This window comes from Empidonax traillii, unplaced genomic scaffold (genome assembly GCF_003031625.1).
Source record: "Empidonax traillii isolate 1590-97213 ecotype Southwest subspecies unplaced genomic scaffold, ASM303162v1 scaffold803:size405832, whole genome shotgun sequence".
Lineage (NCBI taxonomy): Eukaryota > Metazoa > Chordata > Aves > Passeriformes > Tyrannidae > Empidonax > Empidonax traillii.
In genome coordinates, this window is record NW_020955996.1 from 207,145 (window position 1) to 221,200 (window position 14,056).

General features: G+C 41.0%; 1 protein-coding gene across 3 annotated transcripts in view; it reads left to right on the top strand.

The window, feature by feature from the left end:
* The window catches only part of AKT1 (AKT serine/threonine kinase 1), a 74,299-nt gene that overhangs the window by 35,470 nt on the left and 24,773 nt on the right, over positions 1-14,056 (top strand). For all 3 annotated transcript variants that reach the window (XM_027901635.1, XM_027901636.1, XM_027901637.1), the window contains exons 3-5: positions 3,417-3,545; positions 10,014-10,125; positions 12,826-12,973. In XM_027901635.1, the coding sequence (XP_027757436.1) occupies positions 3,417-3,545; positions 10,014-10,125; positions 12,826-12,973 (389 nt within the window). The remainder of the gene's footprint in view (positions 1-3,416; positions 3,546-10,013; positions 10,126-12,825; positions 12,974-14,056) is intronic.

Below are 14,056 nucleotides of genomic sequence, written 5' to 3' on the forward strand. Positions count from 1 at the left end.
GTCCCAGCAGTTCCACGTAATTATTTTTTGTCTGTATTGATAAACTCCTTTTCTGCCTGAAGTAGTCAGTTTTGCTGTCACGATTGACATGGTCCTCATGGGTTGTAGGCCATTTATAGTGTTTTGGCTAATCATAAAAATATAAACTTGTTTCTGAAGAATATGCACTTTGTACATTTTTTGTTTTAACGTCTGTGTGAGTGAATCTGCGTGTCCAAACTTCTCTAGAGGAACCATCGCTTGCTCAGGTTTGAATGTAAGATTATACTTGGAGATTATCTATTTGGGAAGTCACGCACCAGGCGGTGTCTTGCCACTTTGCTGCAAGATGCAGAAGTACAGTCTCAGTGTGTTATATAATAAAACTTTATACCACAGGTGCTGGACTGTGCCTCATACTGTCCTTGGCAAGAACAATAACCAATAATATGTAGGCTTCCATATTACAGGATTCATTAAGCTCCAGACATGTGGAAAAGAAGTTTAAATAAAATCATGTTATCTATTTGCAAATTAAAAAGGTGGTTCAGGAAGTAGAACCAGCTAAAGCAATGGTTAAGGGAAGATCCAAGTAAAACGATCCTTGCAAAAAGCCTGGCAGTAATGAAATCCTTGATTTTTCACAGAGAAAGAGTGAGTGTGGAGGAGGATGCTATATATGTATGGAGTGCACCATTTTAAAGACTGTGTGATTAATCCTGTTAGATGATGTGTTTCTAACAGAGAAACAGATCGGTGGGATAAAGCTGTAAGAAAGTATGAGAGCCAAACATAAGCATCTAATCTAAGAGGAAGAGTCTCCTGTGACAGTACAGTGTAATTTTGTGTAAAATTATGCATACTTCACTGAAAATATCCAGATAATAATTTCAGAATCTGCAAAAAATAAATGTCCCCTCTGTAAATGCCAGTAGGGAAGATGTGCAGCATAAATTAGGGAGTAAGGGAAGTGGAAACTCTGTCTTGCCTCTGTTCAGATATTTTATGTCCCATCAAATCTGTATTTAGTCTAAAGTGCAGGTATGGTAAGGGGTACGTGGTGGTTCCTAGGTCTCCTGGGTGTGCTTTATGCAAGGGAAGAAAATACCGACGCGTCAGGTATGTAACAGTGTGTTCCAAAATCGTGATAGTCTGGGCAGCCACTTCCCTGACCTGCTTACCTGGCAGACCTGTAGTCAAGAGCAGGGCTCAGTGTGCCACAGATCTTCTTGTCCCTGTAGTCACATCTGCGGTGTAATAGTAATGAGATTGAAGTAATCTCACTGATCTGGGCTGAGTTGGACTGATAATTTAAATGTGGAAGGCTTCATAATCTCCTACTGATCCCAGAAAGTTTTCAGCGTTTAATTAAGGTCAGAATTAAAAAGATGATGACAGCAAAACCTGCTACATTTACCTCCTTGCTTATAAATGTTAAACCATGACAGCTGTAGGTGAGTTCTAAAATTCCTGGAGCAATTATGACCCTTTTGTAAACCCTTTATAGGTTAGTGTAAGACTTACAGCAGTAACAGATGTCTCTAAAAGAAACACTGAGAAGGTTTGTGCCCCTTCCTTCCTTTTCCTCTCCTCTTTCTTGCCCCATACCTGTTTCCTCAGTGCAAGTGGATGTTTTCTGCAGATGTGGCCACTGCAAAGGTAGCTCTGTGCGAACTCTCTCCAACAGTTCAGTAACTCTTAGTTTTTTTGCTTTAGATAAAAAATGAAAAGCCCACCAAGGACTAAACAGGTGAAAGAAGCTGGTGGGGGTGTGCACACCCGTGGCCGCGTGGTGTGGGCGTCGGGGCTGCTTCTGTGTGCAGGAGGGAACAGGATGGACGTGAACAGAGAAGTGACACAGCTGGTGCCCAAAGCAGGGTGAAACTGCACTGCAGACGGATAGGAGGACTGTAGGGAGAGGAAGGAGACAAAGCAGCTGCAAGGGTGTTCCTGGGGCAGGGTGCACTTTGCTGGGAGAGAAATTACTGGCAGACGAAAGCTGAGCAGCAGGAAAAGAGGGTGTGAGTGGAGCCTGGGAGAATAGGAGAGCAGCAGAAGATTGCCAGAGCCAATAAGTCTGGTGAGCCTGCTCCTCTCACTGCTCTGGGCGGTTGTTTGAAGAGCTTGCCAGCAGATGAACCTGTGGGCACTGGGCACCAGGCGCTGCAGAGCAGCACCATGGGGTGCACAGGCTGGAAACGGAGCTCGGCTCCTACTGTGCTCCCTCGTCCTCTCCCCAGTGTTGAGCAAATAAGTGAGAAACCAAACTCAGGAGGGATAGCTGATGCCCAGCTGTGGGTGCTTTGTAGTGACCATTTGTTTTTAATTTTTTTTAAAATCAACTGTTGGGGTGAGCAGAGTTGGAAAAGTGTTGCCAATACTGTGATTTGAATAACATCTTGAGTGAGGATTTTGTGACTCAGTTGAATAGAAACACTACTGCAGGACCTTGTAGGAGCTAGAAGGGCAGCTTGGCACCATGAAAAGCTATTTGGGGTTCTTGAGAGACTGCCTGAGATCTCGATCTGGTCAATAAGCAAAAAGCTGAGGCATATTGACAGTCATCCAGAAGAGCCACAGGTGGAACCTCTCTCTTCCTTACCTGAAGACCAGTATCTTACGCATAAATCCCGTAAATAACTCAGGTTTTTTTTTTTTAATTATTATTTTCTTTTTATTCTACTACTGGACATTTGGAATGTGACCATAACACAGTCACGCAGCTGTCACCTGTTCAGGTTACTCAGATGAGCAGTAGCATGGTGTGAGCAAGGGGTATTTTCTCTGACAAAGAAAGGTGGCATATCTTTCAGAATAGATGTTTGTTTTCTTCTTTGTGGTGACTATACATCATCCAGTGTTTTCCTCCTCATATTGTGATATATCATCTCGTGTTTCACGCTTGAGATATTGTGAGAGGAGTGAGTGATGTTATGTAACATAAGCAGAGAATTATCTTCTTATGGTCTAAAAGTGACTGTTAGTTTGATAAAGCAGTTGACTAATTAGTAAATTACCCATTGTTGTTTAAAATACTTGCGCTGCAAAATGTAAATGAAAAAAATTTCTCCACTTGTCAGTATGAAAAATGACAATAGCAAAAATAATACATAGGACATCTGCTCTGATTTTTTTTAAATTTAAAATGCATTTAAGGCAGATGTTGCAGAATTTGAATGGAAATCGGAGTAGATGGAAAAACAAAACATAGCTGTTTACCTTCTATGAAGTCCCATTTTTATGGTTAACATTGCTAGCAGTATCTGACTCAGTGCCTGTATTTTTCCACTGTTTGTATCAGACTGAACTGAATGTTCTTAAAACTGCTGCTGTCAGGATGACATGTAGTTTCAATATTAACAAAAAAAATTATTGGTGAGTCAGTATTTTGGGGGTTTTCCTGATGTTCTCACCCTTTGCCCATCCTGTCTCTCCAGGAGAGTACATCAAAACATGGAGGCCGCGGTATTTTCTCCTAAAGAACGATGGCACGTTCATCGGCTACAAGGAGCGACCGCAGGATGTCGACCAGCGGGAATCACCTCTAAATAACTTCTCAGTAGCTCGTAAGTGTTTTTGCCTGCTCCCTTATCCGGTTTGGGGGTCGATGTTTTCTTGTAGTCATAGCTGGTACGCTGCATCTGTAACATTCAGACATGCCCTGAGTGATGTATCTAAACACTACAGGTGTGTTTGGGTTGGTTTGTTTGTTTGTTTGTTTTCTACTTATTTACCCATTCTGGTTATCGAATAAAATCAGTCTGTCTGTTAATATTTTGTATGTATGTTATTCAGCAAGTTACTTTAAAGTGGAAATTAACCCAGGCACGTGTGCCAGTACTTGGCAGGTTGGCACAGCCAAAGCATTTCAGCCACTGTTCTGCCACCAGGTCTGGATTCCAGTGGCGTTGACACAGGTCAAAGTTATTTAATTGTTAGCACGAGAGAATGCAGAATGAGCGCTGGTTTTAATGAAACACGCTTGATTTTTCTTAATTTTGAGCAGAAAACCATGTTTCTTCTATTAAAGCCAATAAGAGTTTGGAAATAATAACATCTAACCTCTGCACTCTCTCCTATGCAGACATTTCCGACTTTGCTCAGGTGCTGCAGCACAGGATGTGATAGAAGACTCTGAAGATAATTTCCTTCTCTTGCTCATGTTTTTAACCTTTCACTGTATACTTCCAGCTTTTATTTTCTCCTGTTCTTAATCTTTCCTGTCTCATGATCTGCCTGTGTCTCGTTCCACCCCTTAAAAATAGATCATTGTGGCACCTGTTATTAACAACATTCTGTTCCGTGTTCCTGGTGACTAGTGGGAGCAAAGCTCTGCAGAGAAAAGGGCTTAGGGGCTTTCCCTCTGCATTACAGGATAGCTTCAAATACATGAGATTGATTTTTGTAGTTGATCATTAAGCAGATTTTTTTGGAACACCCTGGTCCTAGGAGGGCTGGGCAGCACTAGGAATTAATGCAAATGTTTGTTATTTTTCCTCTAGTAGCAGCATATACCTGTTCTGACTGATGATGGGAATAAACAGTGGAGATGCTGTTGCCTGGTGCCTCTGTGCAGGATGCCAAGAGTGCTTTGGGGCTTTTTGCCTCGTTTTAAAGAGAGAATTGTCATAGTGTTTTCATTTCAGTAATGACACGGTACTTTCCTCTTTAGACTGGTATCTTCTTACAGATCAAGAAGGTAAAGAAAAGCAGCAGAAAGCCATTAATTCATGAATTAATTCAGTACTTGGTCTATAGCCAGAGGCTTTTAACAAATGCACTTTCTGCAGGACACTTCCATCCTCTTGCTGCTAACTGCATTACTTGGGCAGCTCAGTGCTAAGGAGTAAAAATGTGTCCATTGCCTTCTCTTTGTTCAAGTTGCCTTCAAAACTAGTTAACTTAAATAGGTTTTCACAACAGGAATATAGTGCTTTTTCTGGCAGATTGAGCCCATCAGTCTCAGCATTTATAGATAAACAGGTTTGTTACCATGGCATCGGAGCATGGTTGGAGAAGATGCGGCATGTGCCTGTGGATAAGGTGTAGCCCCTCCAAGAGGCATTGCAGGCTGGGTGGTGGGTGGGAGAATGTTCCTGGAGTGGCTCTTGCCTGGTGAACCTGCTTGAAGATCGGGAAGGTCTTGATGACTGGAGTGTGGCCTCCTTGCTAGAAGTCCTTTTTGTGGATTTGGGCTCACAGAAGCAGCTGTTTCCCCACCAGGATCTAATTCTCCATGTAGGAGGAAGTAGCACGTGGTGCTTTGAGCACCTGATGTACCGTTCCCTTCTGGGTGCCTTCCGCACTTCTATTGCTTGACTGTGTTTTGCAACATAAGCTTTCCCTTTGAACCTGCGTGCCTGATACATTCATTTGGGTTAATTTGTTGAGTTAATGTGAGTGAACTCGAGCTGTCTCCAGAGGAAGGCTCAGGTCAAAGCACAGGCCTATAGAAGCCTCCTACAAGTGAATGGTGGGAGAAATATAGCTGAAATATTTTGTAAAAATTAATCCTTCTGTTTTCTTTTCCTCCAAGAGACCATAATAGCCCTGACTTTTTTTCTTAATTAGTGAATTAGATTTTTTTTTTTAATGAGATGGCAGGCTGTCTCTGTCAGTCTGTTCTTTGGAAGTGGTCCCATGTCTCTGATTAAAATCTTTAGCCCCTTCTGCTGTAATATAATGTAAGCATTTTTATCTTTGCAAGTAAAAGGAGTTTTTTCATGAGTAGGTGACTCTTCTTACTTGTAGTGTAAAATTCATATTGAGTGATTTTGGCAGTGCAAGAGAGGTAGAAAATAATTCATGAGAAAAGAGTGATAGAAGATACCAGTTACCTGTCTTTTTCCTTAATAGGTATGAAGAAAGTATTAGCAATAAATAGAGTGTGCTCTCCATGTGTTTGACAGTCTCTTCTTTCTCCTGCACTAGCCTTTTCCTTTCAGTCTGTGAGGGTTTTGATAGTACCTTTTTGAAAATCACTGTGTATTTAATTTAAATAACTTTTTGTCCAGCTAATTTTCCATTTTAAATAGCCATATACTTATGTTTGTAATTTAATACTGCATTTAAGAAGTTTATTTTGTCTGGAATTAACCTACCGGTGATTTATTTAAAAAAAAAACCAATAATCAACAACAAACAAACAACAAGCAAACCCCCCAAAAAACAAAGCAGAACTTCTGAATGATGGTGCCGGAGCGTTTAACTGAGGTTTTTGAGTCTTATTTGTGTTTGTGTTGTGTACTTCACCACTAATAAGATAGAAGGAATAAAAAAGCCTTAACCTAAAAGTTCTGCTCCAGAGCCCCTGCAGATGAATAACCAATAGAGCCCGTGTTGTAAATCTGTGAGATAAGTAGCCTTCATACCGATTGTAATCTCGGATTATCATGTGTGTCTCCCTATTAGGTTATAAGCCGTTAAAACCATATAGCTGAGAAAAGCAGTATATTGTGAAAAACCACATGGAGAGAGAGGCTGTTCCTGTTAGAAAGGGATTATTTCTCCCGGCTGTCAAAAAGGAGGGTGGACTGTGGTGATTTTGTTGTACAGCGGAAAACATAATTGCTTAACAATACGAGAGAGCTCCTTTTGGGGCAGGACTGTGTGTCTACAGTCAAGCATTTATCAGATGGCATGGGATGGCCAGCTTAGGGTCTGGATTTTTTGTCTGCTGTTACTAAGGACCACCTTAGTGCAGGTCTGTAACTTGGTGCTCCTGGCTTTTGCCACGCTGAGCTGTTCTGAGGTGAATCTGTCGAGTGGTGGTAGCAGAAAACAAGAACTTCAACACAACATTCCTGTTTGCTTTTCCAAAGTTTTATTTCTTCATCATCCTTCTTTCCTCATTTACCTTTTTTTTTTTTTCTTTTTTCTTTTTCTCCATACCCTTCCTTAAAGAAACCAAAGCAGGAATGGGAAGGCTTCTTCCTTTACATTATCGTTTCAAGTGTGATGTCATTATATAGGGAGCAGAGTTTGACACTTTCATCGAAAGTAAACTGCCTTTTAGCTTAAGTGCTGGGAAAGCAAATATTGTGACATTTTAGAAAGTAACCGGGATAATACTAAGTGTCTTTCAAATACAAAATGGTAATTTACATTTGAATGCCTTGGTGTCTATTCCTGTTAGGAACAATTTCTCTGTCCTACTTACTTTAAAAGACCAAACGCCAGGAAAGAATCAAGAGGTTCTTTAGAGCAATTTAAATCATTTTTAACAGGCTGCTGTTTATAGTACTTACTTTGTTGCAAATGGAGAATACTTACATTTGCCTGTTTGACAGGGAAAACTGTCTTCCAGGCAGATGAGTGACCCTCGGCCCGCATTTGAAATGTGAATGTTTTAAGCAGAACCCCCAAACATGCCATAAATCAGACCTAGTATTACACATCATCCATGTCTGTGCTCTGCTGGAGTGGTGCATGTTGCAGTACGTGGTTAGAGAAGGCAAGTTTGGTGCTTTTGTAACTTGCCAACTACAGTAAAGAGCCCACAGTTGGGTTTAAAAGTAAGAAAAAACCTACTGTTGATTCATTTCATTGATAAAATCCATGTGATTGTCATATGCGGGGAGAACTAAGTGGTAGTTTCAAACTTTCTGCAACCTATGTGGTACAGCACTTTGGTAAAGCAATTTAAAAATAAAGCCTTCTGTATTACTTGATATGTGCTGTTATGATTGAGCAGGGTAATTAGATAGCATATTGTTCACTAAACAAAACACTTCTGTGTGACATACTTGAATTATAGTGGTTATTAACTGACAAATCTCTATTATTCATCTTGCTGTATGCCTTAAAGATTGCTAGATCAGCAAGCTTAACAAATATCAATGGACAGTGCTGATTTAGGGGAAGAGTGACATTTAATTGCTCCTCTTTTATGACAGAAAACTCCTTGTGTGGTTTATTCTGCTGAAATTAAATGGTTAAAGTTTAGAGTTCATGGCTAATTTAAATGTCTGTGCCGCTGCTTCAGAATCTGAGGCACTTAAATGTAAATGTAAAGTCTGTTTTTAAAACGTAAGCAAAACCTCTCAGTTTATTTCTTCATAATGTTGCCCTTCTGGATAAGTATGGGAAAACAGCTCTGGATTAGCACGAGGTTAGAAATAGCCTGATGTTGTTCGAGTCCTCAGCCAAATTCAGTGTCTTAGGGCTGCATTGTGCAGGCTCGTAGAGGACAACCCTGGCCTTAATCTAATCACGTTAAGCAGATAAAAATGGGAGGCAGAACAAACAAACAACAGTAAAAAGAAGAGCATTTAAACTGAGGTGGGCGGTCTGGGAGCAGGAATGAGATCTTTTGAGCTGAATTTATCAGCACTGGGCTGCGCCAGCCCGTGCAGTTGTTTGGCTTTCATTACCATTCAGTGAGAGAGGATGGAGGTGGCCGGGAGGCTGAACACAGCGCTCGGCTGCGTCGCTGTGCGGAAGTTGTTTAATCTGGGTGAATGAAGGAGTGCCGTTTATCGCATTAAAACCTTTTCATGACTCATTAATAAACTTTCTCTTATCTAATTGCAGTGCTTTAGTAGGAGGCAGTGTTAACCTCAGCGCGCTATTAAAGAAAAATTAGATTTTTCTTGTAATGAAAAATGCAAAGTTACTCACTGAGAAGCTTATAATTCCAGCAGCAAATGAGGCATGAAATATATTGCCAAAAATATGGTGCCCAAAAACAGTGGCAGTAAATATTTTATCTTAGTGCTAATTAATAGCTTGAATTTAAAACTGAGCATTCTGAATTTTCACAGCAGTGAAATTAACCTAATGGTACAAGTGTAGCCTTTAGTGACATGTACAAGTTCTGGCGGGTTCTGTCCTCAACTTGCACATTTCTGAAGGTGGAGGATGTTCATAGCTTTAGTAGTAAGCTGAAATTTCTTCCTGTGTTCATAGTGCCTTTTTATTTACTTGTAAAGTGATTTAGAACCTGAAGACCAAATAATAGCAAGCTTGTGGTTTCATTAACTGCGAGGAAAGGAGTTTAATGCAAGAGAAGAACCCACAATTATATTTTGTTTCTTTTCCCCCTGCTCGCTTGGTTTCTTAATTTGACTTTCCTCCAGCAGGAGCTTCTTAATTAATTAGATTTTCTATTAATGTAATCTAAAAAATGTAGTGGTTTAGCTTCTGTTGTTATTGATTTTCTTTTGTTTTTCAGCTCTTTTTTAGCGTAGCTAATGTGTACCTTTAATCAGGTGCATTTTCAGGCCCAAACTGGAAGGATAAATGCTCGTAACGTCCTATGAAGTTTAAAGTAGTAGATGTGATTTTAAAATTAAAAAAAAAAAAAAAAAAGCTCAGCTCTCGATAGAGCATTCTGATGAAGGAAGTGGTCGCTTTGCATGTAGCTGTACTTCTGTAGCCTTTTTAGGCTGTGCTCGAATTCTGGCAGTGATGGGAGCTGTGAGCCGCGTGTCCGTACAGCATCCGACTGCGGCAGCTGTCCCGAAGGCGTTGGGAACGGGGTCTTTTCAGGGGGTGCCTTTGCAGTTTGATGTTCCCTCTAGTGTTTGAGGACTGGAAATGCCGAGTCTGATCTTCCTCAGGTCGCTGCAGAGAGACCAGACGCACTCTCTGGCAACTCCTTGGAAGCCACAAGGCAGGGGTTTATGTTGGGAAGGACAACTGGAGGGAATGTAGGGGCTTGACTTTAGTTTCAATGAATGTAATTGCTGCATTATCAACTGACTTTGGCCATGTGCTCTGCTCTGGGTGACCTTTGGAGTCTGGGACCTGAGTCTGAATGGCTTCTGTGTTATCACATTTCTACTTACCTCTATGGGCAGACCAAACGAGGAGCGTTTCAGAGCAGAATTTGATTTCGGTGCTGCTTAGATGGCTATCTCCCAAGCTATTTATTGGTTTCATCAACACAGTAAATTGTCTCAAGTCTCCTAAAGAAGTACTTACAGAGATTTCTATGGCTGATTAATCACAACAGTTTGCTAGATAAGAATAAAGACAAATGATTATTTAAACCTGCTTATGTACCATGACTCTTTCTTCCTTGATTGTGGTAGAGTGCCAGCTGATGAAGACAGAACGACCTAAACCAAACACATTTATCATTAGATGCCTCCAGTGGACCACAGTAATTGAAAGAACATTTCATGTGGAGACTCCAGAGGAGCGGTATGTTTCATTCATATTTAATGCATAAACTCCTTGCAAAAGCAGATGCAAGTCTTCAGCATTAATAGCAAGTCTTTTGCTGAAGCTCTTATTTATCAGATGATGTACGTCTGGACTGAAAAGCGACAAATGATTTTTGAGTGCCTCAGTTTTAGCGCGTGTTCCAGTACAAAAGGTACCCTAAAGGGGGGGGGTTCAGAGAGTGGATTTTGAGCAGTTTGTAAATGAAGAGTTGCTAGGTTGGCTATCCAAAATGGACAGGTGCAGGTGTGTACCAGCACACAGGTAGTTATTTCTGGAAATGTAAGGTTCATTTCTCACTGGAAATGTTGTGGTATGTAAAATGAAGGGTTTCAGACGTGGGAGTTTCTGGAAGGATGAGCACAAGTGAAATAGAGATTCAGGCAAAGTTGAGTTGTTTTAAAATACTGACCTTTTAAAGTCTGTTTAGACACCTTGTTTTTAAAGGAAAAGTTAGTTGTATCATTGCTGATTGCTAATGTTTTATGCAAATTAGATAATAAAGGTGATAGTTATCTGCTGCAGGTGCAGATTTCTGTTTCAGCTGTTAGGAAACAAAGCTAAGAGCTGCATCCTGTGCTCTCATCATTGGAGAATTGATCTCTTACCTCCAGAGAGAACAGTTTTCCAGCACAGCTATTCTACAACTACTGAGTATTTAAATATTTACTCGCTCTTCAGGAACTGAATTTAAATTATTCCAGTGCCATTGCCCTAGGGAAATGGGTATTTTAAAACCCTGGTCCTCCCTACATACGATACTTGCACGTGTTTAGTTTAAAGATCAGTAAATTCTATCCAATATTATTTGCCTCTTCTTTTCATAGCCTTTGCATGCACTGATTTAAAGAAAGTTCCTGATTATTGCTTTTAATTCTGTTACAATGATCAGAAAAAGGTGAAATCAAATTAAAAGCAAAGAAAAAGAAACTGGTCCTTGTTTTCTTTAGTAGCTTTGTGGTCAGTGACCCTAAAGGGAGTGAATAACAGTTTCCACTTGGAAGAAGATTGTATTTCAGTCTTGTTTTGTTCCCTCCTAGCCAATTAAGTCAGCTTTGTGACACTTCGGGGCTCAGAGTGTTAGTCACCTCTGTTGTGTACTCTTGAGACATAAAAGCTGAGGGTGAAATTCTGGTCTCCCAGAAATCAAAGATATTCACTTCAGGAGGGCCAAGATCTCAACCAAGTCAGTAACAAACCTTACAAGAGATATGAAGGTATATATGCCTTCAGCTTTCTCTATGCCTTTAAAACCAATATGACCAGCAAATAAGGGAATGTGTTTGTGATGGTGGATGGAATAGTCCGTGCTGGGAGTATAGGGAGAATGTTCAGAATGTTTGGCATTACCTTGCTGCCCCAGACAGGGCTGGATGGATAGTGCATATTCAGGCAAAATCCAAAATAAAAGATGCACAAGGCAGGAAAGCTCTTATGCGGTGCAGTTTTTACTAGAATCTTGTGTTGGGCACTTTTTCCCATGGACTTCGCTTCCTCTGGGGAATGATCTACCTCTTCCATCCATCACAAACTGAAATTCACATGTTCAGATATGATTTTTTTTAAAAAAAGTAATTTCATAGAACAGTGGAAAATCAGACACTGATGAGGATGGCACGGCTGCAGTGCAGATTGCGTGTAGAGTAGTTCAGCACTGGCTACTGCTGTCCCTGCTGTTGTAGCAAAGTATTTTACCTGGGCTGTCCTTGGGAAAAGAGTTTAACTAGTGCCTGGAAAACACCGACTAAACCACCACATCCTCCTCCCTACAGATACAAAAGACAGTAAAACATGGTAGGTTCAGATAGTCCGCTGAATGTGCCTTCAGCCCCTCCGTGTCTTAAAACCTGTCCTGAAACCCTGTAAGCCCTGACGAGTTGTATTCTTTATGTTCGATAAATTTGCAGTGAAATCAAGTGAAGGCCAAGAACTTTCACTTCAGTAGTTTCCAAAGGTGTGAAATTTCCCAAAGGACACTGGAGTGGAAGTGGCTCCATGGGAGTCGAAGGGGTCACTGTTAGAGCACCCATTTCTGAAACAGCTGTGGGAACTTTATTGTAGCCAAGACCTAAGATGAAATGTCACTGCTTTTGCTGACATTCTGCTAAAGTTTACACGGGAATTGCTGTACTGCTGTCATCATCTTTACAACACAGGAATAACCTGAGTATCCTGGGATTTAATACTTTCCCCAGAAACACCCCTTGCCATTAAAATTTGGGACATGTGTGCGAAGAGGTGGCATAGTATCCACAGGAGTTGGATATGTGTTTCAGTGCTCCATAGAAATGTAGAAGCTGTGTTTAATTGCTTTGTGCTTCATGGGAGCCTCTTGCTTTTTGGTTTTGGCAAGTCTGTTTTTGTTATGTAAATCTCTATCACCAGGTCACATCAGCTGTTGACTGAATGCCTATTAGAAGTTCTGTTGTGTGAAAAGCCTTGTATTACATCCAGACTGGGAGAACTTCAGTTGTCTTTTGTTTCTGGTACTATTAATAAAGATATTTGTTGAAAGTGGTCTTAAAAATGCATTTTTACAGTGCTTGAAAATGCACATAATTCATTGTATCTTCCATTGATTCATCAGAGAGCATTAGTTGCTCTGTATTCCTTGGTGATCTTTGCAATGGCAGATGGTAAAATCACAAGTAATGAATGTCTTTGCCTATGTTTTGCCAGGGAAGAATGGACAAAAGCCATCCAAACAGTAGCAGACAGCCTCAAGAAACAAGAAGAAGAGATGATGGATTTTAGATCCGGCTCTCCCAGTGATAATTCAGGTGCCGAAGAAATGGAAATTTCTATGACAAAGCCAAAACACAAAGTGGTAAGTGGGCATAGCAGGAATAACTGTTTTTTAGTGCTTCCCGAACGTAGACAAGAAATAGCCATCAAGCCACATCTGTTCCCATAACAGTTACACAGTTGGTAGTAGATGCATCTTCTGGAGGAAACAATTGTCTGAGCTGAGCAGGTACCAGGCAGAGCCTGTCTGGCTCCACCAGAGTTCTGAGTTCAGATTCCTTACAGAATGGCTTTCAAGGCCAGCTCATGTCTGGGTTTGGTTTTCCTATTTTCTTGCTGTACAGGGCCTGAAATCATAGCTCCTGCTAGCCCACATGACTGTAAATGCTTTGCAGGCGGGTGCAAAGGTATTCCGGTGGATTTGCAGGATTTAGGGTGGATCCAGTGGATTTAATTGCTCCGGATTAAGGGTTTAGGCTGACCCCCCGCAGCCACTGCAGTGTCTGTCTGTAGTGTTCCTAGAGCTTGGGTTTATGCATCAGGCACAGCATAGTCTGAGTGCACAGGACCAGTTCAGCAGTGGCCTTCACTGAAAGGAGTGTGTACCAGAGGAGATCTTTGCCCTGTGGAGCCCTTTTAGGTGTGTCTTATCTTCAGCCTCTCTTCACTTCTTTCTACCCCCTTGTGGTCTTCTGTTTGAATTTTTGTTTTCTAAAGTGATCCCACCTATTCTTGCAAGAAATAATTGATATAAACTTCCCATGTGAATGCAATGTCTGTGGATTGTAGGTGGGCACTTCTTTGTGTCCTCGTCTCACCATTGTCATCCCCACCTGCTTTCGTAAGTTTGTTTTAGTTTTGGGAAAACTGATGAAGTTTTTCTATAAAAAGACAGTTATCAAGCAGTGTCTTCATGAAGTATTTGTGTTACCCTTGTGTCATGTTAGAGTGATGGGGGTGGCATGTCTTGCTGGGCAGCTCTTGTAGAAATGCAATGAGAAATATTGGTCAAATGTTGGTCAAATATATGTATTCTGAAACAGTGACTGTCTCTCCCTGGATATGTTAGTAGGGTGATAATTGAAGTAGTGATATCAGCTGTACTGAACAGTTAGTGGGAAGTCTCCTGAGCCGGTTCTAGGGAAGACTATTGAGGAAGTTTGCT